At 44.8% G+C, this 25976-nt stretch overlaps 2 protein-coding genes across 2 annotated transcripts in view; one reads left to right on the top strand and one right to left on the bottom strand.

Annotated features, from left to right (window-relative positions):
- Window positions 1-6005: 6005 nt before the first annotated feature.
- Window positions 6006-20860, top strand: TECTB (tectorin beta; the record flags this gene model as incomplete). Its single annotated transcript, XM_079900767.1, has 10 exons — window positions 6006-6081; window positions 6803-6993; window positions 8704-8846; window positions 8952-9024; window positions 12592-12695; window positions 12846-12929; window positions 16808-16970; window positions 18473-18545; window positions 19677-19709; window positions 20811-20860. 10 exons carry the CDS (start codon window positions 6006-6008, stop codon window positions 20858-20860), a joined length of 990 nt encoding a protein of 329 aa, XP_079756893.1.
- A 4396-nt stretch (window positions 20861-25256) lies between these two features.
- Window positions 25257-25976, bottom strand: part of LOC307175168 (guanylate cyclase 2G-like) — a gene marked incomplete at both ends in the record, with an annotated part of 38546 nt that continues 37826 nt past the window's right edge. Inside the window, 2 exon segments of the mRNA XM_079900033.1 lie at window positions 25257-25320; window positions 25322-25359. Coding sequence (XP_079756159.1) covers window positions 25257-25320; window positions 25322-25359 — 102 coding nt within the window.

Here is a 25976-nt window from a genome sequence, read left to right as displayed (position 1 = left end):
TGGTTAGACTTTGGCTGGGAATGAGGACGAAGCTCACTGGCTAAGAGAATGGCTCCCCTTGAAGTTCCTGGAAAGAAAAATCAGTCCACCGAGACAGACGTGGGTCCTAGAGAGCAAATCTGTGAATTAGTTTTCGTTTCTACAGATCCATGGGACAATGACTCTAATCTGAATTATAAATCTATAACCAAAGTGACACTAATTTGCCAAACAGGGAAAGAAAACCCAGAATGGCATTATCCACCGAGGATGGAAATGCTCATAATGTGAAAGGCCAAGGAAGAGGAAATGCGCTTCGAGTCAAACAGGAAAACCTGCTTGGGTGTCTGGGAAAAGAGCTTTAAAATAAAAAGTACGTGATGATTGGTGAATGTATCATCTCCATCTTATATCAGAGCCTCCTTAAGTGCCATACCCCCTTCCTAGAATATTCTGTCCCTACACACGTGCGCGCGCGCGTGCATATACACGTGCACACATCCCTTCAGCGCCCAGCCCAGCTCCTCACCCTTCAGGTCCCATCTTTTTTTTTTTTTTTTGCGGTATGCAGGCCTCTCACTGTTGTGGCCTCTCCCGTTGCGGAGCACAGGCTCCGGACGCGCAGGCTCAGCAGCCATGGCTCACGGGCCCAGCCGCTCCGCGGCATGCGGGATCTTCCCGGACCGGGGCACGAACCCGTGTCCCCTGCACCGGCAGGCGGACTCTCAACCACGGCGCCACCAGGGAAACCCCCCTTCAGGTCCCATCTTCAGTCTCTTCAAAGAGATTTCCTTGACCAGGCTGTCTCAATTAGATGCCTCTTCTCTGTCCCATTATTCTTTATTTTTAAAGCCTATTTGTGTTCTGCCTCAATATCCTTACATTTACCCCAAGTAGATGATAGATATAGACAGATAGATAGATAGATAGAGATATGTATATTTTCATATATGTGTATTTGATTACTACCTGGTACCTTACAGACACTCATTACATATTTGGTGAATGAATGGATGAGTAAATGGATGAAAGAATAAGTGGACGATACTCTGGGAAGTTTTAAGAACAGAACAAACGATTCACCTTGAATGTTTTAGACCAGCTGTGAGATTCCTAACCTTGATCTGAGTAGGAGCTATTTTTAATTCTTCAGTCCTGTGATTGGAGGAGGAGAGAAGGGTGGGGAGAAGACAGGAAAGGGAGGGGCTGATGGGTCCTACTCTTCAGAGAAAGAGGCCAAGTCTTTATTCCCTGTGCAGAGATTAGCCAGATAAGCCTGGAGAGGCCAGTGTGTATGCCTGGGGCACTCTGGGAACTCGTGGCCTCAGGGTCTGCGGAGGGATGGGGGAGGTGGAGCTTCTCGCTCTGTATTTCAAATGCACTCTCAGGAGAGGGGTCTTTTCTCACTTCTCAGTTCTCCTTTCTGAAGTGCATTTTCCATGAGGGGAACATCACTTTCTCCGGAGAGCTGGGAGGAGTAGGCCATTGAAGCCTGCAAGGGAACACCCACTCATCTGCAAACTGGCAAACAGGGTCTCCCACAAAGTAGAAGGCTTGATTCAGGGCTTAAAGGAAACAAAGGAGTCCATTTAACAAAGCCAATGTGTAATGAACTCGAAACAGTGCGCTTTCAAAAATAAGTTACTAAAGCAGCCTTTTAAATTGTAATGCATGCTTATAGCTTTATTTTCAGACTACCATCTGTTACCTCAGGAAGAGTTTACTGGTTTGTCTATCATCATGATTCATCACCTACATGATTCCTGAGCTATGAATGACAACGTTGATTGGAATTCTGCAAATGGCAACCCTTTTGCATCTGGGCTAGCTTTCACAAACCTTGCAAGACCTTCGAAGAGAACTGGTACCTTCTAACGCCTGGCAATTCACAAAAGAAAGATGCAACGAGAGACAAACTCATTTTTCAGATGAGTTTGCCATAAAACCCTATTTATCGGGCTCTTTCAAGATCCTGATGTTTTAAAAATCTTCCCATCAGTTTTGTTTGTGTTTTACGGAGACGTAGCCATGGGCCTGAGTGGGAGACATCGCTTTTGGGTCGTCTCCCAGCGGCACCCCTCCTACCCCACCATCTCAGGAAGGGAGAGGAGTGGTGAAAAGCAGAAAGGGGATGAGGTGGGGCAGTGAAGTGGTGGGTAATTACCAAGGAAATAATAGAAGCCTCCTACCTTTTATCAGAGCAAGTATCAAATACTGTTTGGCCCAAGTACATTTTGTCCCATTCTGTTTCTTATGCAAATTACACATCTAGAGACTAGCCTGCCACAAAAGTTGACTCGCTTCCCCAACTTTATTCAACTTGCCTTTGAAAGGAGTATCATGTACCTGATTGTTAGCTGGGTAACAATCAGAGAAATTGTAGGCAAGATCTTATCATTATGGGGGGGGGGCTTCTTTAGAAATCAAAAGCACCTGCTCTTTGTGAAGATGGGCTTCTAAAGAGAGAAATATTCCCATTAGAAAATGCCCCGAGTTCAAATGGGAACATGATTAACATGTCCTCCCAGCCTGAGGGTACCAACCTTAGACCAATAAACTAGGGAACCTTTATTGAGCACTTACTGTGTGCCAGGTCCTTGCAACAGCCATAGGAGATGGGAAGCCTGGTTATACAGATTTGGAAACTGAAGGCTTGGCAAGGTCAGGTGACTTGCCAAGATCCCACAATTGGAAATGTGACAGAGCCACAACCTCTAATTCCAGAACGTTTGCTTTTAATTACCTATGACGTAATTCAGCACCGATGACATTAATGTATACTATCTAGTGACAACCCCCGCCTAATAGGCTGCCCTCTTTGGATTTTCCAAGCAGAACTGAGTATAAAACAAAAGACTTCCCTGAAGTCCTGCTCCTATAGAAGAAAATAAGCTACTCTATGCAAACCAATTTACACTTCATTTAATACTCCTAGTAACATTATATCATAGATATGATCATATCCTTTCAGGAAAGGAGGAAATAAAGGCTCACAGAAGCTAAGTAACTTGCCCAAGTGTACACAAGCTAGTAAGGGATAGAGGTGGGCTTTTGATTCCCAGGCCAACTTCAGTATCTATCTGCCTGGCACCTTGTAGGCATCCATCAGACGTTTCCACTGAGAGAGAGGGAAGGCTTTTAGTTCCCCTGCAACCCTTTTCATGAGTGAACTCTGCCCTTCCAGGTCAGAGTCAAGATGATCCTATTGACCCCCCTGGACCAAGGTTGGCTGAAAAGAAGGACGTATTTGAAGATGGGTGAAAAGAATCTTCTTGAAATAGAAACAAGTATCCTAACGTACATGGAAGACCAATGCTGAATTATCAGTGATGCATAACATTTGTGTCAAATCAGAGAGGCCATCCTTATGAAATTAGGGCATGAGGCCTCCGTGACTCGGCTTACCTGTTGCTTCCCCTGTCAAGCATGTCGACTCTCCCTTTTCCCTCCTCCCCCCATCCTGCGTTCCCGGTACAGATTTCTATTTTTCCGTGCATCCCGCACCCACCCACCCAGTTCCTAGTTCTGCTGATTTGCCTGTGTCTTCCCAGGGCCTTGTCCCTGGTATACCGTAGGGACTTAATATATGTTTAAAAAAGTGGACGGAGGAAGAAGCTCAGAGTTAGTGCTAAGCCCTAGGAAAGAGAAACTCAGAAGTTATGCATGCTTGTGAAATTCAAGCGCCATTTTCTGCTCAGGAAGTAATGCCTCTAATGAGTTGTGGAGACCAGTATAAACGTGCTGATACTTCCAGGTCACACTAAACTTGATCCTAGCATTAAAAAAATTAATGTGTTTCCTCTTCTTCCCCTCTCCAGCCCATTTGGTCTTTATCTATAAAATATATTCATTGCATATGTGTTACACAATATAGATATGTCTCATGTAGCATGAATCTACAATGGGCAGTTCGTGGTACTTCCGAGGAAAAGAAAAACAACTCAGGGACACATACATGTTGCCAGAAATTGTTAGTTGTCTCTTCGTGTGATCTGTTTCTTTACCTAGCACTTTACAGTTTACAAGAGCCTTCACATCATTGCTCTCCCACCCCGTGAGGTGAGTTCAGGGCTGTGGCTTCCATTTACAGAGAAGGAAAGTGAGTCACAGAAATCTTTCGTGGCTTGCCATATGGCTATTTCCTTAGTTCTTAAATATCATCGTTGTAAGGCATGCCATTGATTTAACAATAGGTTTTGAGGATATAAGGAAACTACCATACTGTGTATACATATTGCTTATAAGACACATCCCAAAGTTTCTGAGACATTAAATTATATGCACTTGGAGAGAGAGACATGTATCTTAAACCTAAGAAAATGTGGTCAGTAGTGGAACAGTGACTTAACATGGCATTCTAACTCTGAGTCACTGTGTACAATTTACCTTCTCAGCTACATTATAAACTCCCACAAGCAGGGTATTTTTCTACACTTTTTACATGTCTCTCAAAAAGCGTAATGTAGTGGCTTCTGTACCAAATGCTCTCAGTTGGTTGACAAAAGAGTCCATTTCCTCTAAAAAACAAAACTAAAAGGAGCCCTTATTTTTCATTCTTAAATTTCTGGGTACTAAAAATTCCTAGGGAATATATTTGGAAACTTCCCAGGAGCCTCATTTTATCTGCTGTTTTTGGTGGGATCTTGTTTGGTGACTAAGAATTGAATCATAAAATTGCCTCTCTGAGAAAGACAAATACCATATGATACCACTTATATGTGGAATCCGAAATATGATACCAGTTATTTACAAAACAGAAACAGACACACAGACATAGAAAATAAACTTGTGCTTCCTGAAGGGAAAAGGGGGTGTAGGGGGCATAAATTAGGAGTTTGGGACTAACAGATACACACTACTACGTATAAAATAGGTGAACAACAAGATCCTACCATCTGGCACAGGGAACTATATTCAATAATAAACCATAATGGAAAATAATATGAAAAAGAATACATATATATGTACATATATATATATACATATATATATACATAAAACTGAATCATTTTGCTGTACTCCAGAAACTAACACAACATTGTAAATCAACTATACTTCCATAACAAATAAAAATTTTTTTAAAGAAAGATTGCCTTTCTAAGTTCCTTCTCCCAATATCACCGCTCTGGGAGACTAAAAAAACTTTAGAAACCTAGGGGGTCTACAATCAAAAGTTGTATTTCCGAATGAAGTTCTGATGAACTTCAAGATGAAACTCTAGAAGTTTGGAGCTTATTATAAGATATTAGAGAAAAAAATCTTTAACATGTTTGCATGAACACAGCCTATTTTTTTTGTTTAGTATCCAGTGTACCACTGCTGAACTTGTCTTCCTAAATTCAGTTTAGATAGCCTGCATATAAAAATAAGAAAGCAAGAAATAAACCAAAGAAAGCAAGATGTAAAAAAAGAAAACTGTCACCTGTAACCATGCAGAAATTGGTTTGTCTCCAATCAGAGTTATTTTTGTATGAGGAGGAAAAAATTCAACTTTTTATTCCACCCCTGGTTTAAAAAGCAGTTAAAAAAAAAAAAAGGTTCCCCAACTCTGTGAAGTAAAAGAAATTAGCCTCAAGTGGCCGTAACTGAGCTTCCCATCGGATTATCGTGCAAGGTTGCCTTTTATTTCCTCCCCACAGTGGATAATGCATGTTCATTGTGGTTTATCTGGAGCCGGTTTCTTTTACACCCTCTGCTTATATAAAGTCGAGCTAGGACTGGGAACAGAGATTTGGGGAGCATCTGAGAGGCAGCCTCCAGCCGGAGAGAATGAAACAGTCGGGAACTCGAGCAGCCGCGTGTGAAATTGACACTCTCTGTGGTATGAGCCCCATGTTTTGCCTCCCAACGCAGACGAAGAGCCGTTAGAAACGAGACGCGTGATCCATCTCCTCTGTATGTGCTGCTTTGTTCTCACCCTTGATTTTAATTTCTCGCTCGTGTTTCTGACCTAGAATGATCGAGGCTCGGGCCCTGTCAGGACCGTGAACGTTTGGCCAGCTTGACTTGGCCACCTGGCAAAAGCAATGGTGATGAGGGCCTTCGTCCTGTTGGCTGTCTTTGCAGAAGCCTCTGCGAGATCTTGCGCTCCAAATAAAGCAGGTATGCTCTGGTGCTGTGGCCCATTTTCCTGGAAAGGAACTTTTCCTGGCACTTCCCTTCGCAGAGTTCATAGCCCTGTGCTTCTATTGTTAGGAAAATGCAATACTGCAGCCAAGTAGAAGCGCTTAAGCACCCCAATGCCCATCCGGTTTTTCCCACAGAAAGTACAAATCTATTGGGTAAAGTTACACTTTTTAAAAATTAGAGGCTGCTAAATAGATGAACAAATAGATAAAATCTTCACATTTTTTTCCCATTTTCTATTTGACTACTGCTTTTCTGTCCTGTGCCATAAATTACTGTTTCATGGCATTGTGCATAAATGGACATTTAAAATTTTATAGGCTCGTTACATGGGATGTTCATATATATATGAAACCAGATTGAATGGATTGAAAATATATATACATATTGGAAATATAAATATGAAAATACATTGAATCTGGTTTCAAAAATACATTCCTTAAAATAAGTTAAAGCTTAAAAGTGGACCAATTTTGAATACATATTAAGAATAATGCAGATATTACACAGAGGTTTCAAAAACTGTAAAAGTGGAACTTCAGTGACTGAAGTTGGGGGAAAACTTTCGTCACAGCTCATGAAGAAGAGTGGGGAAAGTATTTTTAACTAACTGCTTTGCATGCTCAGCTGTAACAGGAGCCCACCATATGTAGATGTTACCAGATCTGATTTCAGACCAGGTCTCTCCTCTTTCCAGATGTCATTCTTGTGTTTTGTTATCCGAAAACAATCATCGCCAAAATCCCAGAGTGTCCCTATGGATGGGAAGTGCACCAGCTGGCGCTTGGCGGGCTATGTTACAATGGGGTCCACGAAGCAGGTTACTACCTATTTGTCATCCCAGATTTGTCACCTAAAAACAAGTCCTATTGTGGAACCCAGTCCGAGGTAAGACCAGGCCACACGTGGAGGAGTTGCTAAGAGGAGGCAACTGGGCCCAAGAATGAGACATCTCCTGTCCACCCTTAAAAAGATTCAGAATTCACCACTTTCTTTTTAAGAGTCAGTCCCAACTCCCAAATTTCCTGAGATATTAGTGTTCTTTGAATTCTTTTCTTCTGTCTAGTTTAGGCGACTCTTTGGATTTAAATTTTACTCTCCTAATTCACTGCCTGAGCAGCTAAGCCACCGTCCGTGAGTAGAACAAAGTACATTTCCCACCTCCACCTCACTTGGAGCTCCGAGCACATGTTCACGGCTGCCATCCTTCCTGAGTTGGATGGGTGAGCCATCCTCTGCCCGAGACTTGGAAGTGGGGACAAAGGGGTGCATGTGGAAGGCATCTTAGAGACTTCCCTGGTGGTCCAGCAGTTAAGTCTCTGTGCTTCCACTGCAGGGGGCACGGGTTCAATCCCTGGTCGGGGAACTAAGATCCCACATGCCACGCGGCGTGGCCAAAAAATACAAAGATAATGGAAGGCATCTTAAAGGAGTGACCAAAGTATAACACAACCCGTAATTGGGTCTTGTGAAGTACCCAGGACAGGTAATCAGAATTAAAAGGAACCACAGACATCCTCTCGCCAAGTATCCTTATGGGATGGAGGAGAAATCTGAGACCTCCCAGCAAAGCCACTAGTTCGGGGCCACAGAACCAGTAGAGATATAGTCATGAAGGGAGCCTAGGTCTTCTGACGCTCTGGCTGACGTCTAGAACTCATACGGCCTTGACTGAAGGAGATGGTACATCTATCGGGTCTCAGCTCCTGGGGCTTCCTCCTCTTCCTAAAGGTCCCACAAGGATTCAGGGATTTAGGGAGAAGAGTCATGGGCATGATTAACAAAAACATCATGTCTTTGAATATCCTGGTAAAATGAACTAGAAATCATATGTGCAGTCTTAGGCAGATCACTTCTCAAGTGACCGTTCAAGATCCCTTTTAACTCTAATATTTGGTGATTTTAAAGTCCAACAAGTCAGAGGAAAGAAACTCAGAAATAGTGCTCATGATTGGAAGAGGGAAAGAGCAAAGAACCAGGCAGTAACGTTCTAGAGATGGGAGGTAGTGAAGGTGTCACATAAGATTACTTGGACAGGGGAAAGTAAATTAAAAGTTGATGTTAGGAGATAGAGGTTCCTGAGCCAGTCCATTTCGGTCAGAAGCCCAATGGGTATATGGATTTTTTTTAAGTGTACAACATTCAACTTAGATTATTATAAGATTATTATAAACAATCTTGAACAGACTTAAGATCTCTTTACAAAAATTATCAGCTCACCTACAAACAAGAGTGGATGCTATATCAATGGCAGACATTCATGTCTCCCCATTGGGCATTTTTCTCTTTTTTCTTTTTTTTTTCCCCCCAGTACGCGGGCCTCTCACTGTTGTGGCCTCTCCCGTTGCGGAGCACAGGTTCCGGACGCGCAGGCTCAGCGGCCGTGGCTCACGGGCCCAGCCGCTCCGCGGCATGTGGGATCTTCCCGGACCGGGGTATGAACCCGTGTCCTCTGCATCGGCAGGCAGACTCTCAACCACTGTGCCACCAGGGAAGCCCTGGGCTTTTTTCTGAAACATCTTCAGTCATTTATCCAAGAGGCCTCATTCACATCATGGGGGTACAGGGCCACCCTAACCGCCTTCTTTCTTTCTCCAGTACAAGCCCCCCATCTACCACTTCTACAACCACATTGTTTCCAATGACAGCACCGTGATCGTAAAGAACCAGCCTGTGAACTACTCTTTCTCCTGCTCCTACCACTCCACCTACTTGGTGAACCAGGCTGCCTTTGACCAGAGGTAAGCTGCTCAGAGAGCAGAGGGCGGGCTGCCTTGCGTGTGCTCTGCAGTCCCTGTCAACCAGGCATGTTTCAGTCCTTATGCAAAATTCTCTCCCCTTTTCAGAGTGGCCACTGTTCATGTGAAGAACGGGAGCATGGGCACATTTGAAAGCCAATTGTCTCTCAACTTCTACACTGTAAGTGGTCTCCAGGGCTCCACTGCTACCCTGGGGCCTTTCTAGGAGATGATGGGATGCTTCCTCAGCATTTGTTCTCCTCTAAGCCGTATGCAGACCCCCATTCTTGAATTTGAACTGAGACGTAAGCTTTGTTCTAGTTTTAAGCCTCTTTAAAGACTAGATGCAGCAGACATTCAGATTCATAGACTGGATGGAAGAAAGGAAAGGTGCCACAGAGGAAAAAGGGCAATCTTCCCATTTCACAGATGAGAAAATAGAGATAAGAGAAATCAAAGGTCAATAGGCAATAAAGACAGCCAAGGTCTAATTCTTAATCAAGATCAGTTTCCACCACAACCCCCTCCAGAGATTTATATTTAGGATCTAGCTCTTGTTAAAACATCGGCACAGACGAGTGAGCTTCTACCTGGGACAGGGCTAAGGGGAGAGGTTGGGGTTGGCTGCTGCCGCCTAGTTCTTTGGTCTCCAAAGCCCTTTACTTAGTGGGCCTCCTCTTTGTCTAATTTGGACATGCTGCCTACATTGACATCAAAGCTAAAGGCACTAAGAATAAAATTCTCCAGAGAAACTAAATATGCAATGGCCATTAGCCCAGCTGCCCTCCTGTTTAGATGGGGTGCTCTGTTTTTTAGACCTGCAGCTTTCAGTGAGGGGACATGCGTATAGGAAATGGCCCAGCTGGCTAAAGGAAAATGCAGGCAGGAATAGAAACCTTTACTTCCAACATTAGAACTGAAGATAGCCTTAGAGGCCACCATGTACAACCCATTCATTTTGCAAAGGAAACAACTATACTACCTGGAACTCCACTGACCTTGAACTCTTTGAACTTGCTTTACCAGCTCCCTGGAAGCTATTAATCTTGCTGAACTCAGAAGGTGAGAGCTAGAAGGGATCCTAGAATAACCTAGTCCATTTTATAGCTGAGGATCTGAAACCCAGCGAGGAAACGATCTGTCCAAGATCCCACAGGTGGTCCAGAGCAGTACCCAGTCTGGAACAAGGTCCCCTAACATTAGTCTACAAGGCAAACTTACTATGCAGGGAATGGAGTTACTTAAGTTTCATGACCCCTCACTTCCACAGGCCCTTTTCAAGGCCCTGGGTCTAATTTTGTATTCAAAGTTTTGATTCTTTTAATTAAAGAGGGCTCTCTAAATAAGCTTCAAGGTCCCACAAAACCTAGATCGGCCCCAGGCTACACACCACTAGTGGTTAAGTCCTGAGAAAAGGAAATTCCATACAATCCTTGACCTATAATCAGGGGGGTTAAAACAGTGTGGATCACCAGGGTGAAGAAAGGATGGCAAAAGCACTGTAGTAACTGCTGAAGGTTATCCAGAGAGGAAAATAAGCTTCACACATTGACAACAGACTCAGGGGACAGCCTGATGACAGGCTGTCTTTACTACTGAGCCCCTGTCTGGAAATACATGATTGTTGCTTTAGCCAGATAAAATTATAGATATGACCCTATGAAGGTTTTACAACAGTTGGAAATGGAAAGGCACCACGATTGTCAGAAGTCATCATCCACCATCAGTTATGCGGAGCTAAGTTTCAGACAGAAATATCAAATCTTATAACTTTTTTAAGAAAAAACAAAAATTAGGAAGCCTGTCCCCAGCATCACCCAGACCATCCTCTAGATGGCTAGACAGACTGCTTCCTTGAACTGGTAGAAATGAGGCTAAGGCCTTCCCTAGGGCCCACCAAGACCCTTATAGGACAAACAAACCTTGGCAACGAGGGGCCTCTGAGGTTATAACCGAGACTTTGGTACTGATTAACATTCCCACAATGGGCTCGGTTTCCTGTGCCTTACCCATGAGGTTGGTATTTTTCTTCTCCTCCCTTCTTCTGCTTTGAGAGCATTCTTGTGTGTCTCTGAAGTAACAGCTGCTCGCTGCATATATTTCCATCAAATTACCAGAGACCGAGCTGTGCCCTGCGTGGCACAATAGAATGAATGCTCTGCTAGTTGCTTAGGATTCTGAGAGCTTCAAATGCCAGGCTGCAAAGCCACCAGTTCTACCCAGCATGCTTCCTCTTTCTCTCTCTACCCGCTTCCACTCAATTCTGCCAATGGTCCGTGGTTGGTATTCTCGGTAAAGTTATTTTGACTCCCAATCCGAAATAAAGGAAGGTAGTCAACTTGCAGAAGTAGCCTAGCACTGTGGTTAAGAAAATAGGCCTTGACATCAGACCACTGGTTTGAAGCCAGTTTCCACCATTTACTAGTTGTGTGACCTTGGACAAGTTAGTTAACCTCTCTGGGCCTCCACCTATGCATTTGTTAAGTGGGGATAATAATAGCACTTATCTGAGAGGTTTGTTATGAGGGTTAAATGAAATAATCCTTATAAAACCCTTTCCACAGTGCCTGGCAGCAAAGTAAATGCCCGAGGAAATAGTCATTCTCACAATTGTATGCTTTGACCTTGTTTAAAGTGGAAACTGAGAACTCCTAGCACCAGCACTGTTACCTTTATAGGGTTGAACATCAATGTCAGAGTGGGATTAGGTTGCCTTCTATTCAATCAAAATGGTATTGACTATTCCTTTTAGTTAGACAGAGACAAATGCCAAAGCTTGGGATGGAACGAAGGCAAGCAATAGAGACCAAAATCATAGACTTCCAGAGTCAGAACAAACCTCAGAGGTGATTAATCTTGACCTTCCACCCAATGCCCAAAACCCTTCTGCAAGGCTGCTGAGGGATGGGTACCCCACCTCTTCCAAGGGCAATGGCAAGTTGGACCTTCTCATGTTAGGTCAGCATGTGAAATCTGATGTCATGAAATCTGACATTCCGAACTCCGGCCCACTGGTCCTGGTTCTGTCCTCTGAAACGATACTACATGTTACTGATGGTCCTTCAACTGGCTCAAGCTTGTCTTCCCCAAACTAAACATCGTCCCATTCTTGATGGTCCATTATCATCCTAGTGACTCTCTTCTCTGTATGATTTCCTGGGTTAATGCCCCCGTTAAAAGGCAGAGCCCAGAATTTGCCAAAATAAACTGTCCGGGTACTAAAGGGTAAGCTATCTGGACATAGGTCCCTAATTTTCACGTTACAAAGAAAGTAGGGGGAAATCACACGGAGTATTGCCTCACTGTCAGGTGAGAAGTGGAGAAACTGTCCCTTAAAAGCGTTTTGCTTCAGAAATTGAATTAAGTGTGCAGATTCTGTGCTCCACTATGTAACATAATCAGGAAGCTTCCCTGCAAGTGGAGGTATTATCCAATATTCCAATTCTTGGTTCCCGGGAGATGGGGCCAGGAGAAGCACCTCTGGCTACACTGGGGACGGCGGTCTGTGATTTGGGTCTCTATGTAGTGCAGTCTCCTGGACGTACATGTGATGTCCTCATCCCTTCTAAGGTGGCACCAGCATCCTAGGAGGTACAGCCTCTCTGGTCCCGGCGGGTCTCACTGTGGTCTCATGTGCCTGTGCCTTTGGGTTGTTCCTCCCCCCTCCCGTCCCGATTCATCTGCTCCTGTCAGACCCAACTGCTCAGTCTGACAGATCATAACGCCCGGTGTCAATTTCCTTCCAAAGAATGCCAAGTTCACCATTAAGAGGGAAGCGCCTTTTACCCTGGAGACATACGAAATCGGTTCAGATCTGTTTGCAGGAGTAGAAGCCAAAGGGTTAAGCATTAGGTAAGTGTGTGTTCTTAATGTTTGTATTTATAAATACAAAGAAGAGAAAAAAAAAACCAAACAAAAACAGCCCAGAGGCGTTTTAATCTCCCGAAGTTTCTAGGCATACAACTCCCTAGCTCACAGTGATGAGTTTTGTTTCATTTCCAGGTTTAAAGTGGTTTTGAACAGCTGCTGGGCCACACCTTCGGCTGATTTCATGTATCCCTTGCAGTGGCAGCTGATCAGCAAGGGGTAGGTACGGCTCTCGGGACCACAGGGCTGAGAGGTGGGGCTCGGTAGGTCCAGGGCTGCTCTGGCTTGGGACAGCTTGGAAGGAAGAGGCGGAGCCTGTTGGGGTCACATCAGTGACTTCCCCTGTGCTTCCAGACTGAATACAGATACCAGGAATCACTAACATAGTGCTTTCTAGGTTCCAGGTTCTGTTCTGAGAGCTTTATCATATGCTAACTCATTTGCCTTACAACAGGTAGGTATTATTACTATCATCCCCATTTTCCAGATGAGAAAACTGAGGCACAGGAGGGGTTAAGTAATGTCACATAGTTAGTGTGTGTGTGTGTTTATGGGGAAGTGGGCAGGTTGGGGTCAAACCTAATCAATCTGACATCAGAACCCTGATGAGAACTAACTTAGATATCCATGTAAAAAGCTTAGTACATAGTACCTAGCTGGTATTCAATCAATTTTAATAATAGCATTGTTTTTATTTACTAATAATTTCATAGGTAACGGGGAGTTCTTAAAATTTGGAGTAGAGGACTAAAGTAATGGGATTATAGTATAGAAATGTGATTCTGGAAATCACACACAGGGTGGTTAGAAACAGAACATGGGAGTAGAAAGACCAGATTAGAGGCTGTGGCAGCTCTAGTGCCGAAAGTGATAAGACCTGAATCAAGGCTGTAGCTAAGTGAGTGGAAAGAAGGTCATCCAACATCACCCAAGGGAGGGAGAAGCAATAAAAATTTAGCAACCAATTGGATATGGTAGAGGGAAGGACAGGGCACAATGAGGAACATGTGATAAAGAATGCTGCTGCACTGTGAATTGTGAAGATGAGAAGTTGTTTGTCATAGGCTCCTAGGGAAGAGGGGTTCTGGATAAGGGAGTTTGGATTCTCCTTGAGTTCAGGGATGACATATTGACCTTGAGATGACAATTGTCTAGAAGCACTTAGAATTGTAACTTTGGAAAAGGATGAGGATGAGTTAGACTAGAGATTCAGGCGTCATCCACACAAACAGTGAACACAGAAGAGGCCATTCCCCAAACCAAAGCAGACCAGTTACACTGGAACCATCAGGGCTGAGTAAACACTGCCGCCAGGGACAAAGATGATAAGATAGCAAAGGTGAAGCCACTTTGGATCTTTATCTATTTTTATTTAACAAACACTTATACAGCCCTTACAACATACCAGGCATTACTCTAGGTAGGTGCTTTGCAAATACTAATTTATTTCAATTTCATTAAACTTCCTATAGAGTAGGTAGTATAACAATCACTATTTTATACATGAGGAAACTGAGGCACAGATAAGTTCAGAAACTTACCCAGAGTCTAAGCTAGTAAAGGGATGGATGATCTGGGCAGCGTTATCTCTTGATAACACAGGGTAGGACAGGCCAGCAAGGCCCACACCCAAGCAACCCATCTTCCTGCAGAGATGGGAGCTTAGTTTGGGTCCTTATTTCACATCTGTCATTGAATGATTCATTTAGGCTCTGTTGATGATGGTGCAAATCAAATGACCTCAGGGAGATTCTGAAATAAATTACTGACCTATAAGGACCTTGAAATTACCAAGAGGCACTGGGAACCTCTCTCAACCAATAGCCACACAAGGGCAAAGCCTTCTGCCACACCATGGAATCATCTCCTCAGATAGTTCTAGTGCCCCTGCACACCTAGTGGATGTGTCATGTGGCAGAAAAGGGAATGCTTGTGGCTTTGGGGTAGTCACTACAAGTGGTCCTCAAACTCTAGTGTGCACAGGAATTCCTTTGGGTATCTGCTAGGCATGCAGACACGTTGTAAACCTACAACATCAGAAGGTCCCTAGGTGAACCCTGGGACTCTGCATTTAAGCACAGCCAAATTAAAGACACCCTGACCTAGTTGCAAATACTGCCTAACCGAAATGGCCCCTTGAGGTTGGAGATAATTGCACGAAGACCAGTGTCAAAGGGGAGAATTAGAAAGGCCACTCCCATAACCTCCCAGATGGTTTTGGTTCACACCAGGCCCTTTGGAAGGAAAACCCAGTTTTCAAGAAAGCCTGGAGATATTAGAATAGGAATTTTGATCTCAGGTGGAGAAGTGATGATGGTGTGAAAGCTTCCCCGTGGGCATTCCACAATCCCGAGATACCTGTCACGGAGGGACAGGTGCCACAGCCAGCGCCAAGAGGCAGCAGTGCCAAGGCATCTAGGCCTGCCTGTCACTTGCCTCCTTCCTGCCGCCAGCAAAGCTCTGCTTTATATTGTTCCCACTGTCTGACACCGTACCCGGACACTCCAGCAGCCAGGAGCTATTTTAAAGACTTAGTCTTGAGTTCGTACAAGGATCTCGGGTTTAATGACCGAATGATCCTTCAAGAGTCTTGTTTCACAGCTCAGAAAATGCCCCTAGCTCTTGTCACTACTCAGAGGCCACCACAAACAGATCCCAGCTTCTGGCTCTGGTCCAGATATAAGGTGCAGTTTTCATGGCTCGTTTCACTCACTCTCAGAGTTAACAGCCCCTCCGTCCTACCTCTGATTTGGCCCCTAATGTCTGGTTCTGATGGACTGGGATGGGGGAGGGTCCACCATGAAGTTTCCCTGGGGCGACTGCACTGCTCCCTAGTGTGTGTGTTGAGTTGGAAGGACGATAGAGTCAGAGAAACACGCCAGGCGGGGCATGAACTTCGGGTTCCACTGAGGTGCTGTCCACTGGTCTTTAGCTTTTGAACCCATAGACCTCTGTTCCGTAGAGGACAGGTTCTGGAGCTCATTGTCACCTGCATACTGGCCCTCACACTCTGTGGGTCTCGCTGTACATTCCCGAGAACCACTGTGTCTGTTCCCAACCTGGCTGACTGTCTGGCACTTACGTAGGGAATCCTATGAGCTTGGTAAATGAAAAGGTATTGGGCTTAAACCAGGCTTTCCCAGTCTCCACACTGTTGACTTTTGGGGGCTGGATCATTCTCTGTTGTGGGGTCTGTCCTGTTCCCTGCAGGGCATTCTGCAGCATCCCTGGTTTCTACCCTCTAGGTGTCAGGAGTATCTTCCCCCCAGTCATGACAGCCACATGTCAAATTTCCCCTGGGGGGCAAAACGACCCCCAGGTGAGAACAATTGGTTTTGACAAATGCCCATCTATGTCATTATTTTTTCTTTTACTGCAGTTGTACATTTGGGACTTTGAAACTTCCCAAATATTACACTCTCATTATAGAGAATTAAAAAAAAAACCAAAAACATAAAGGTGAAAAAAGAAAACAAAAGCTGTCCATAATAGCCAGTGTTAACATTTAAATGGTATCCTTCCAGCCATTTTTTTCTGTGCTCATATTAAAAATATCTTTACAAAGGTAATTATATAATAGAATAGATATAGCGCTTAAATAGTACAATGTAAATTCAAATTCCCGGTGGCAAAACCTCACAATACACACACAGCAATATGTTGGGTGTGACCTGGGCCTAGGTGGCTGCGAGAGCACTTTGGGAAATGCCGTTCCCAGCACCACCATCTTTATTTTGGACATATGCGGGGAGTCTGTACGTATCCCAGTCCTCCAGAGGAGAGGACATTGTCTGGGGGATTTCATTTCTTGGGGACAGAGATGTGGTAACTTCCAGATGTGTGGCTTCTCGTAAGTTGCTCCACCCTTGCTATACTCTATCTGTAGAATGGGGATGGTCACAGCCGTCTCATAGCTCCTCCAACTGTCCCCAAAGAAATGAGGATAAGTGAGGTGCTGCTACAGTGCTTCAGAAGGATAATGTGCTGTGTAACAGCCCAGGGGAGGCCGTGCGTGACTTTGCCTCAGACGCCCTTGCTAGAGTTCATGAGATGACCTTGTCTCTCCCCCTTGCCTCCCCCGACCGCGTGTGCTCCAGCTGCCCTACGGATGAAACAGTCATCGTGTATGAGAATGGGAAAGGCCACAGGGCAACCTTCCAATTCAATGCTTTCCGGTTCCAGAACATCCCCAAATTGTCCAAGGTGTGGTTACACTGTGAGACTTTCATCTGTGACAGTGAGAAGCTCTCCTGCCCAGTGGTGAGCCACCCTTCCCGGAATGAGAATATTACCTGAGGCTGTGAGGGTGAGGGGATGGTATTTGAGAAGCTGTATTTTTACCTGGGAAATTGTCAACAGACCAGTGTAGATATGTGTGAGGACATACTGGAGGAAAGGCTGCTGAGGGTAGGGGCAGACGTTCCAGGCGTGTCTGCCCTGCCACAAACAAGCTACATGGTCTGGCCCAGGTCACTTAACCCCAGAGCCTGGTTTTCTCATCTTTAAAGATAGAGTGATGATGAGTAATGGCGGTCCTTCTCTTTTCAGAGAGCAATGTTAGGGAAAATGAAAGCAACAACAGACATGGAGATGCTTTGAAAAAGTTAACAGGACAAGGGAGATTCAAAATTCAGCTGGTAGCAATAGGCTCTGAATGGAAGTCGAAGGTAGGTATTTTTAGCTCTTGACTTACCAGCCTGAACGTCCGTCTCGGAGACTTAAGATGGACAAGAGAGATGTTGCAGGAATTCGCGACATGAGGTCACAGCTGTTCCGACCACGTGAGAGGAAGGGCCCGGCTTCCCAGACATGTTTAGTAGCTCATGCAGGAGGGTCAGTTTCCCCTCCGCTTCCTCCACCAAGAAGTTGCTGCAGAATCAGTCAACATGCGTAATGAATTCAGGTGGAAGAAAATTTTCCATCGCGACCAGGTGTGAACCTGGTCCTCAGAGCAGTGGTTCCAAAGTGTGGTCCACACTGCTTCAGCATTACCTGGGAACTTGTTAGGGATGCAAATTCTCAGTGCCCCACCCCACCCCCTGGCCCCAGACCACCTGATTCAGACACTCTGGGCGGACCCAGCAATCTGTGTTTTAACAAGCTCTTCAAGTGGCGTGCATGTTTGAGAACCACTGCTTTGAAGATCTAAAAGTGTTCAATTCCAAACTGTTACCTCCTCCAGTCTATTTGGACCGGAGACCTCAGGGAGGAAGGACACAGTGTTTCTGAAGAGGGTACCTGCTCGCATTGCCTATAGTAACCAACAGAAATAAGATGATAATCTCTATTTCTGTTGATTCATTTAGCCAGACAGTGGTCACTTACGAGCACAAACAGAGAAAGGGAAGGGAGTAGAGAAACATTTAACTGTTCATGAAAGGATTATTATTGGCACTACATTTAAAAAAGGAAAGGAACCAGAACACATTTTGCAGGTATCCACGTCTCAAATCACAGTGATGAGAGTAACTATGGGTAAAAGCCTTACTTCTCATCAAAAGAAACGGAGTCAGTTCCTCCCACATGCAATGCAGATTTGTTCCAGCTTGAAGAGTTAAGGACGGAAAGATTTCTTCCTTTTCTCAAGTTGGAGAAGCAATGGAATACATCGCTCTGGGTTATAAAAACAGTAAGGGAACTAATGTCTGAGGCCTGGGGAATTTTGACTCCATCAACTTTGTGACTTCTTAAAAAAAATCTCTTTTCTCTCCTGTGTTTTTTTCTCATCCCACCTCTCCCCTCGGCTTCTCCTGGGTCTCCAGACTTGTGACAAACGAAAACGCCTCCTCCAGGACCAGACTGGGGGCGTCCTGGTCGTCGAGCTCTCCCTCCGTAGTAAGCTTCTCTGTTTTCCAAATGGTTGCCCTCATGCTGGGCTGCGTCCACAGGCACGGCCGGTTTGAGCATTTTAACTGAATTGCCAAACCAGTTGTGCCTGTAGACACAACCTTTACCTGCAACGCGTCTCCTCACCTTGGGGGTGGGTAACTCACGCCCGACCAAGGAGGTTTGGTAACTACCCTGAAAAGTTCGGTCTGTGGCCTCAATTCCAATGCCCCCCAGGGACTAGGAAGTGCTGAGCTTCCACACACAGTGTGCAGGTGATAATAATAATAGAAAATGAAACGTACTGGGGCGTCCAGGGCACGTCAACAAAACTAGTAAAGGAGCTGGGTGGGCCCTGGGGTTTCAGAAATAAAGGAGATCCACACGGGCCCTGTCCTCAAGAATGTACCACCCAGCAAGGAGGGAGATGCTAAATGCTAAGGGAAAGGGAGATAATTACTGTCAGTGGGGGTGGGGGAGGTAGGGTCTATGGGAATAGATGGGTAGGCAGCTCAGCGTAGTCAGGCTTAGGGAGGACCTCTGCGAGTCGTCTTTAAGTCTGACCTCAAGAGTGCCGTGACATCAAGGGGGGGACAAGGCCTGGGAGCTTTAGGGGATGGTCACCCAACTCTGGTCAGGAGCCCAACCCCATCTGCTGCCTGATTTTGTATGACCTGTAAGCTAAGGGCAGTTTTTCCTTTTTATGTGGTTGAAAAAAATCAAAAGAAACAATATTTCATAACACACAAAAATTATATGAAATTCAAACTTCATTGTATATACAGAAAGTTTTGTTGGGACATAGCCACACTGGTTCATTTGGGGCTTGTCTCCAGCTACTTTCGACAGCGTCAAGTAGCTGCAATAGAGACCGAGTGGCCTGCGAAGCTGAATAAGTTTACCATCACCCGCCCTTTGCAGAAAGTTTACCAACCCCTGCCATAGAGAGCCGAGATGAAAATGGTGTGAGATGAAGCCTCTGTCAACCCTGCAAGAAACTTTGTGCTAAAGACAATGGGAGCGGGTTGGTTTCATCAGGGGAGAATCCAGTCAGGTTTGTGTTTTAGGAACGCAGCTCTGAGACTTCTCCCTCTGTGATCTTTTCTTAAACCTTCTGTATTCTTTCTTTACTCACTACAGGCAGGGGATCCTCCGGTCTCTATAGCTTCTCAGGTAAGGAAAAGAGACAGCTCTGGGTAATGCTTTTAACAGGCAGATGTGCGTTTTAAAAGAGGCTTACCTTTGGCCCCAGCAAAGCCTTTACCTGAATGAGTTGGGGGGGGGATCGGAGGTCGAGAGGTCTCTCTCCAACCAGCCCCTGAGCTCTGAAGGGAGGGAGGAGCTGGGGGCAAGCTGGATGAAGCAGAGCTGGTTCCCCCACCCCCCTACCAAGTCTAAGCAAAGACATCACCAGGTGGTGCCTCTTGGGTTTCTGTGTTCAGAAAACATGATTTTCAATGATCTGTTCATTCAACAAATATTTCTGAGTCCCTTCTGTGACCCTGCCCCTCATGAACTGAGTGACCTTGGGCCATGACCCCACTCCTGCATTCCCCAGTTTCCTCTGTGAAATTGGGTTAATAATTGCCCATATCATACACAGAAGTTGTTGTGTGGATTAACTATTACAGCTAAGAGCACGACAATGCCCAGAAAGCAACAGACAACCAGTAAGGATCAGCTGTGATTACTGACTCTGTACCAGGCACTTTTCTAGGCAGTGTGACTGCTGCAGTGAACAAGGCAGGCAAGGCTCCTGCCCTTCCTAATATGCATGAAGTATGGTGGGTGGGGCCGAATAATGATTTAGACAGCAGTCCGGGAAGCACCTTAGAGGAAGAAGCATTTCAGCTAAGACCCAAGGTCTCACCAAATGATGCGAGAAGATGGGTCAGGCAGGTCTATTTATAAACAAACTCACAGATGTAAGATTTGCTCTCACAATTACAGGAAACCATGCAAGCCAACTGTTTGAGACTCTAAGATGCACCATCTGGAGTCTACAGTGAAACGCACCATCACTGTATTATCGAAGTTCAGGTTCCCATCTGTCAGAGGTCCCTATCCTAGGCTTATCTGTTGGGTTCTTCGTACTGATGAAAGTGAGCTATGGAAATCCCAGAGGACGAACAAAACTATGTACAAAATGTGCAGAGTTTTATGGAAACCTACTGAACGTCTCTGAGTTGACTCACTTATGTTGACTTGACTCTTTTGTTGCGTTCTCCTTACTCCTTGTCGAACTGTTTGTCTCCTTTCCTGTCTGGTCCACAGATGTTCTCTATCACCTCATCGTGATGCTGGGGATTTGTGCTGTGTTATAAGGGAGAGCCAGGCAGGCAGCTGCAGTTCCTCCACCCAAGACCATCTCCTCTGTCAATGACAAACTCACATTTATTGTGCTGCCAAAAAGAACAAACAGAAGACCGTATTGTTGGGAAGCAGAGAACAGCGCTTTGCCAAATATGTGTTCCAGTGATTTTTGTGAATTTCAGCGATTGTTTTTCTTCGGTGCCCCACTTCCTCTTGTGACTTCCTGTGGCTCTTAGATTCTGCCGTCCCTCCCCTGCAGCCGGCAGAGGAGTCTCCTTTTCCCATAGTCAAGTCGAGACTGCAGTGGACTCCTTTGAAAGCTATTCTAATTTTAAAAGACTAGCACACCCAACCAAGTGCAGCTGAGCATTTTGAGGACTTTAAAGTACTGAGGACGGAATGCACAGGAACAACCAACTTTGCCGAAGGAGCCTTTGTCTTTGAGGCTGTGCAATTCCTATCTAAGGACCAGAGCTGAGCCACCAGGCGGGGGTTCTAATATTTCAAATGATGATGTGGGAATCAGAGTAGAAAACATTCGTTTGCTCAAACCTGAATAATATAAAGGAAAGTGATTCTCGAGAGCCCCCAGTGAGTGCTAACCCAACTGGTGTTTTATTATAAGTTTTCTTAAATGGGTATAAACAGTATATACGTATACACTCCTTATTTTTATAGCTGATATAAACGTCTAAGATTGAAAGAAAATTACAAATTGAATAGGACTCAGGCTACAAAAAGACTAAAACTCACATTAGCATTCATTGAACATGATAATGCGGCATTGCCTAAATGAAACTGCTACCTGTAACATGCTTCAGAGGGACTGCCACGACAGAGTCTCTTCAGCTTGGCAACCCCATCCTACTCGTGATGCCCGAGGCTCTCACTATTTCTATCTGCTCTGCTAAGAAATCTTCATTTGTAGAGAATGGTCTGACCTCATTTAGCCTTTACTTCAACATTCAAGCCCATATCTTTTTTTGTCTCAGTAACCTACGACCATTCGAATGGAACCAACAAAAACTCGGAAACACAAATGCAAATAAAATGAAAACAAACGGCCAGTGAAATCACGTGGTTTCTCATGCTGAGAGCACTGCCACCCCAGTGATCCAGAACATGTTGAGAGTAATGATTTACACAGTCAAGCAAATAAAAAGGGAAAGAAGCGGTCCTGGTAGAGAATTGGCGGATCCCTGAAAACGCACTGAGGACCCCGGTTTGAAGCTAGAAGCTGAGATGCGCTAGGAAAAGCCTGAGCTTTAAATTCTGTTCTTTGTCTTGTAGAGACTCAACTAGCGGGCTTATCATTGGAAAACACGTCAGTTTGTATCTCTGTATTTAATGTATTTGAGAAGTTTTGGGATCTGTAGTTTGATGGTTCTCCTACAACCATGTTAATGAACTCGGAAATTAAGCTGGTTCTCAAACCTCTGGAGACACAGAGCGCATGTTTAGCAATAAGCTCGATTAAAATGACTCGTAGCTGAAACTGGTCTCAAAGCTGGTCCTCCAACCAGTTTGGGATCTCTTCTTCCTATATATTCAGAATTTTTGTAGTCAGGAAGGACAGAAGACATATTTCATTGGTTCTAGTCAAAAACTCTTAAATAGCATACTCACAGCCATAATCATAAATCCTTGGCTGTCAGAGTAAAACAAAGTTGTGCTAGTTTTGCTTTGTTTTAGCATAATGTTTAATGATCTTGTATCTCTTGGTGGTGCTACGGAATAAATAAAATGCCTTAAAATAAATAACCTATGACTATAGCTTACAGTGTAAATATATCATGTTGGTAGCCAAATCTTCAACCCTCCCACTGGTTTCTACAACTAGAGCTTCTTAAATTCACATATATATCACAGGCTTTCAATCATTTTATCCTGCAGCTGCATTTCAGAAATTCCACTATTGTGTTTCTAGGCAAGGAGGCAGAGCCATTTTGCATGATTAATGTCTGGGGGAAAAGTTTTTGTGGTCATCCCTGTCTCTAAGGCCCTCACGTCTGTCACCAGCAACGGCATGTGCTTCAACTCAAAGTCAACAGCCCCATGATGTTTGGTTGCATGTTTCATGTTTCACAACTTCTCTACTAAGGAATGAAGAGAAAGTCACTCTCCAAACAATCTCTCTTGCAAACTCCCATTAGTGCTAAACATAAAACAGACATTTAGAGGAGGAGGAAAGGGTACTTTCTCCCTTAGGTATCCTTGGTTGACATAGAAGAAAACCCTGAATATAGATTTTAGGAAAGTGCTCTTATCAAAATTCCTAATTATGAACCCTAAAGACATCTTCTCTCTCTCTCTCTCTCTCTCTCTCAACTTGAGTAATTGAAACAAAATATAGAGAGAGACATGCATATATACACACATATATACTGAGTATACACAGGCACATAAATCTCTACCAATTGATAGAGACAGCTATAGCTATAGCTGTAGAGATAGATATAGAGAGGTTGATGTCTGTATATACTCACTATATGTGTATATGTGCATGTATATATGTATAGGCGTGTACATGTGTATGTATATATGTGCGTGTGTGTGTGAATGTAGGCACATGTGTATATATGTTCTATGTACATGTGTGTGACTGGATGCCAGATGTTTATGTTACAATGTTTGATGAAAAAGGCAGAAGTAACAAAGTTTTTATTATATGAACATAACTGTGTAAGCATGTGGGCTAGGGCTGGAAGGGAACAAACACACACACTGCATACAGATACAAAGATGGGATAATGATAGTTGATTGTCATATCCCACCCTATCCCTACGTCTGTGTGTTATTTTCTAATTCTCTTTCAATGTAACAGTATTGGATTTCTCAGTTACTTCTGCTCTTTTGTACATACCTCTGTTAGTCCTCAATATGTTGCATTACTACTATGTTTCCTCTCTCCAGCTAAACTGAGAACTAAAGATCATAGAAAGTTTCACATTTTCTTGTGTCCCCCAGTGTGGTACCTGGCACAGAGTAAGGACTCAATAAATGCTCTTTGAATTAATGAAATATTCATAAAGATGGATGGATGGATGGATGGATGGATGGATAGATCGGTGGGAACTGGCCAGTCTCTCTAAGAGACCCCATAGCAGAAGTTGCTTTGTTCCCTTTCATAATGGAACAAAGTGCTTAGCACCCAGAAGCCCTGATCCCAAACAAGGGAAGAAGATATGAGGCATGAGAAGATAACTTTTGGCCCACTGTCTCCATGCTAAGGTAACTCCCCTGTCCCCTTCATATAAATGTCTCTACCTTCCCTCCTTCCGAGGATCAGTCAAAAGCTTTCAATCCTTGGGACTTCCCTGGTGGTCCAGTGGTTAAGAATCCGCCTGCCAATGCAGGGGACACGGGTTCGAGCCCTGGTCTGGGAAGATCCCACATGCCGCGGAGAACTAAGCCCATGCGCCACAACTACTGAGCCTGCGCTCTAGAGCCTGTGAGCCACAACTACTGAGCCCATGTGCCACAACTACTGAAGCCCGCACACCATAGAGCCCATGCTCCACAACAAGAGAAGCCACCGCAATGAGAAGCCCGCGCACCTCAATGAAGAGTAGCCCCCGCTCGCTGCAACTAGAGAAAGCCCGCGCACAGCAACGAAGACCCAAGGCAGCCAAAAATAAATAAATAAATAAATAAGATGAAAATGGGATCATGTCATAGAAAATGGAGTCTGTGAAGTTCCTAGAATTCAGCTGCCCACCTCTGGGCAGAAGAAGAGTCCTGCCGATGGATAAGAAAGAAATTAAGCAATACATTGAGAATGGGACATGATCCATTTGGAAGCTGCAGTGCTCACAGGAAGTGAGAGCTCAGGGCCAGGCCTTCCAGCCACTGACTGCAGGGGTTCTGCCTGCCTGGGACGGCCTGAACCTGTTGGATTTCAGCGATTCACCCCTCAGTTAGAGCTTTAGCCCCTGAAAACATTCCTGAGATGCCTTCTGCTGTGGGCCTCTACGTCCTTGCAGGCCGATTAGCTGATAAATATAATAAACACCAAGGGTTAGGGAGGAGGCACTTTGCAGAGAAAGGCAGGTCCCTGGCCCCAGGCTTCGTCCTCCAGCTTTCCCCTTTCCCAGAATGAAATTGGACTCACTGCAAATTCGCAAGCTATTGCGCTGGAAACCTCTGGCGGGGAGGCAGGCTCGCTGGCTGGTCTGGGAGCGGCAGCCCTGGTCTCCCAGGAAATGAGTTCACTGTATCCAGCTCATCTGACTCCACCTTTGCTCTAGGCCACAGGACTCCAGGGTGGACGGAGGAGGCCAGCTAGATGGCTCCCCCTACTGGGAGACTGACTTAATACCCCGAACTACAACCCCTGAAGGGGATATTTAAGACACCCCATGGACTTTCCTGGAACCACACAAACAATTTTGAAGAAAATACTCACCTCAGAAGATCTCTGGGATTTTAGCTTCATCCTCAGTAAAGTCGGGGAGTGGGATCGTGAAGCCTTTTGCCCTTCAACCAGAAGGTTGTTTGCTCTCCTTTGCCCTGTGGGAAGCAAAGGAGAGCTAGTGAATCACAGAGCAGGAGAGGTTGCCTGTCAAGCGTGATCTCTCAGCAGACAACTCAGGTCGCCCTTGAGAACGTTGTTTGTAGCCAGAACTGCAATCAGGCGGGAGCTGCCTTGGTGAGGGAAAAGCTTCATCATAGATGAAATCGTGATCGTATCCTTGGACTTTGCTGATAAGCCTAGATGGACAGTCAGCGATGGTCTATGGGGTGAGGGCCAGGGGAGGCTAAAGTCTGTTGCAAAGAAAATCTTTTTAAAATAATAATAAAATCTCTTGAGCTCTTACTATGAGCAGGGCACCAAGTGAAACACCTCACATACAGGTTCACAACTAATCCTCACAGCCACCTTTTGAGGGCAGTAGTATCACCATTCCCATTTTACAGATGATAAAACTAAGCCCCCAAATGAGACAGCTAGGAACAAGTGGCACAGGATTCAAAGCTAGGTCTACACTGCTGACATCTAGAAAAATCTTCCTCTTACCTGAAGTCCGTTGATGAAATACATCATGCCAGAGCCAGACTTAGCAAACTGTGGAATTGAAGGTACCTCCTCCCTTTCACTTCTTTCCCTGGACCCTGACACCCACTCA

This window comes from Stenella coeruleoalba, assembly GCF_951394435.1.
Source record: "Stenella coeruleoalba genome assembly, chromosome: 16".
NCBI lineage: Eukaryota > Metazoa > Chordata > Mammalia > Artiodactyla > Delphinidae > Stenella > Stenella coeruleoalba.
This window is presented reverse-complemented; position numbering and strand designations above follow the sequence as displayed.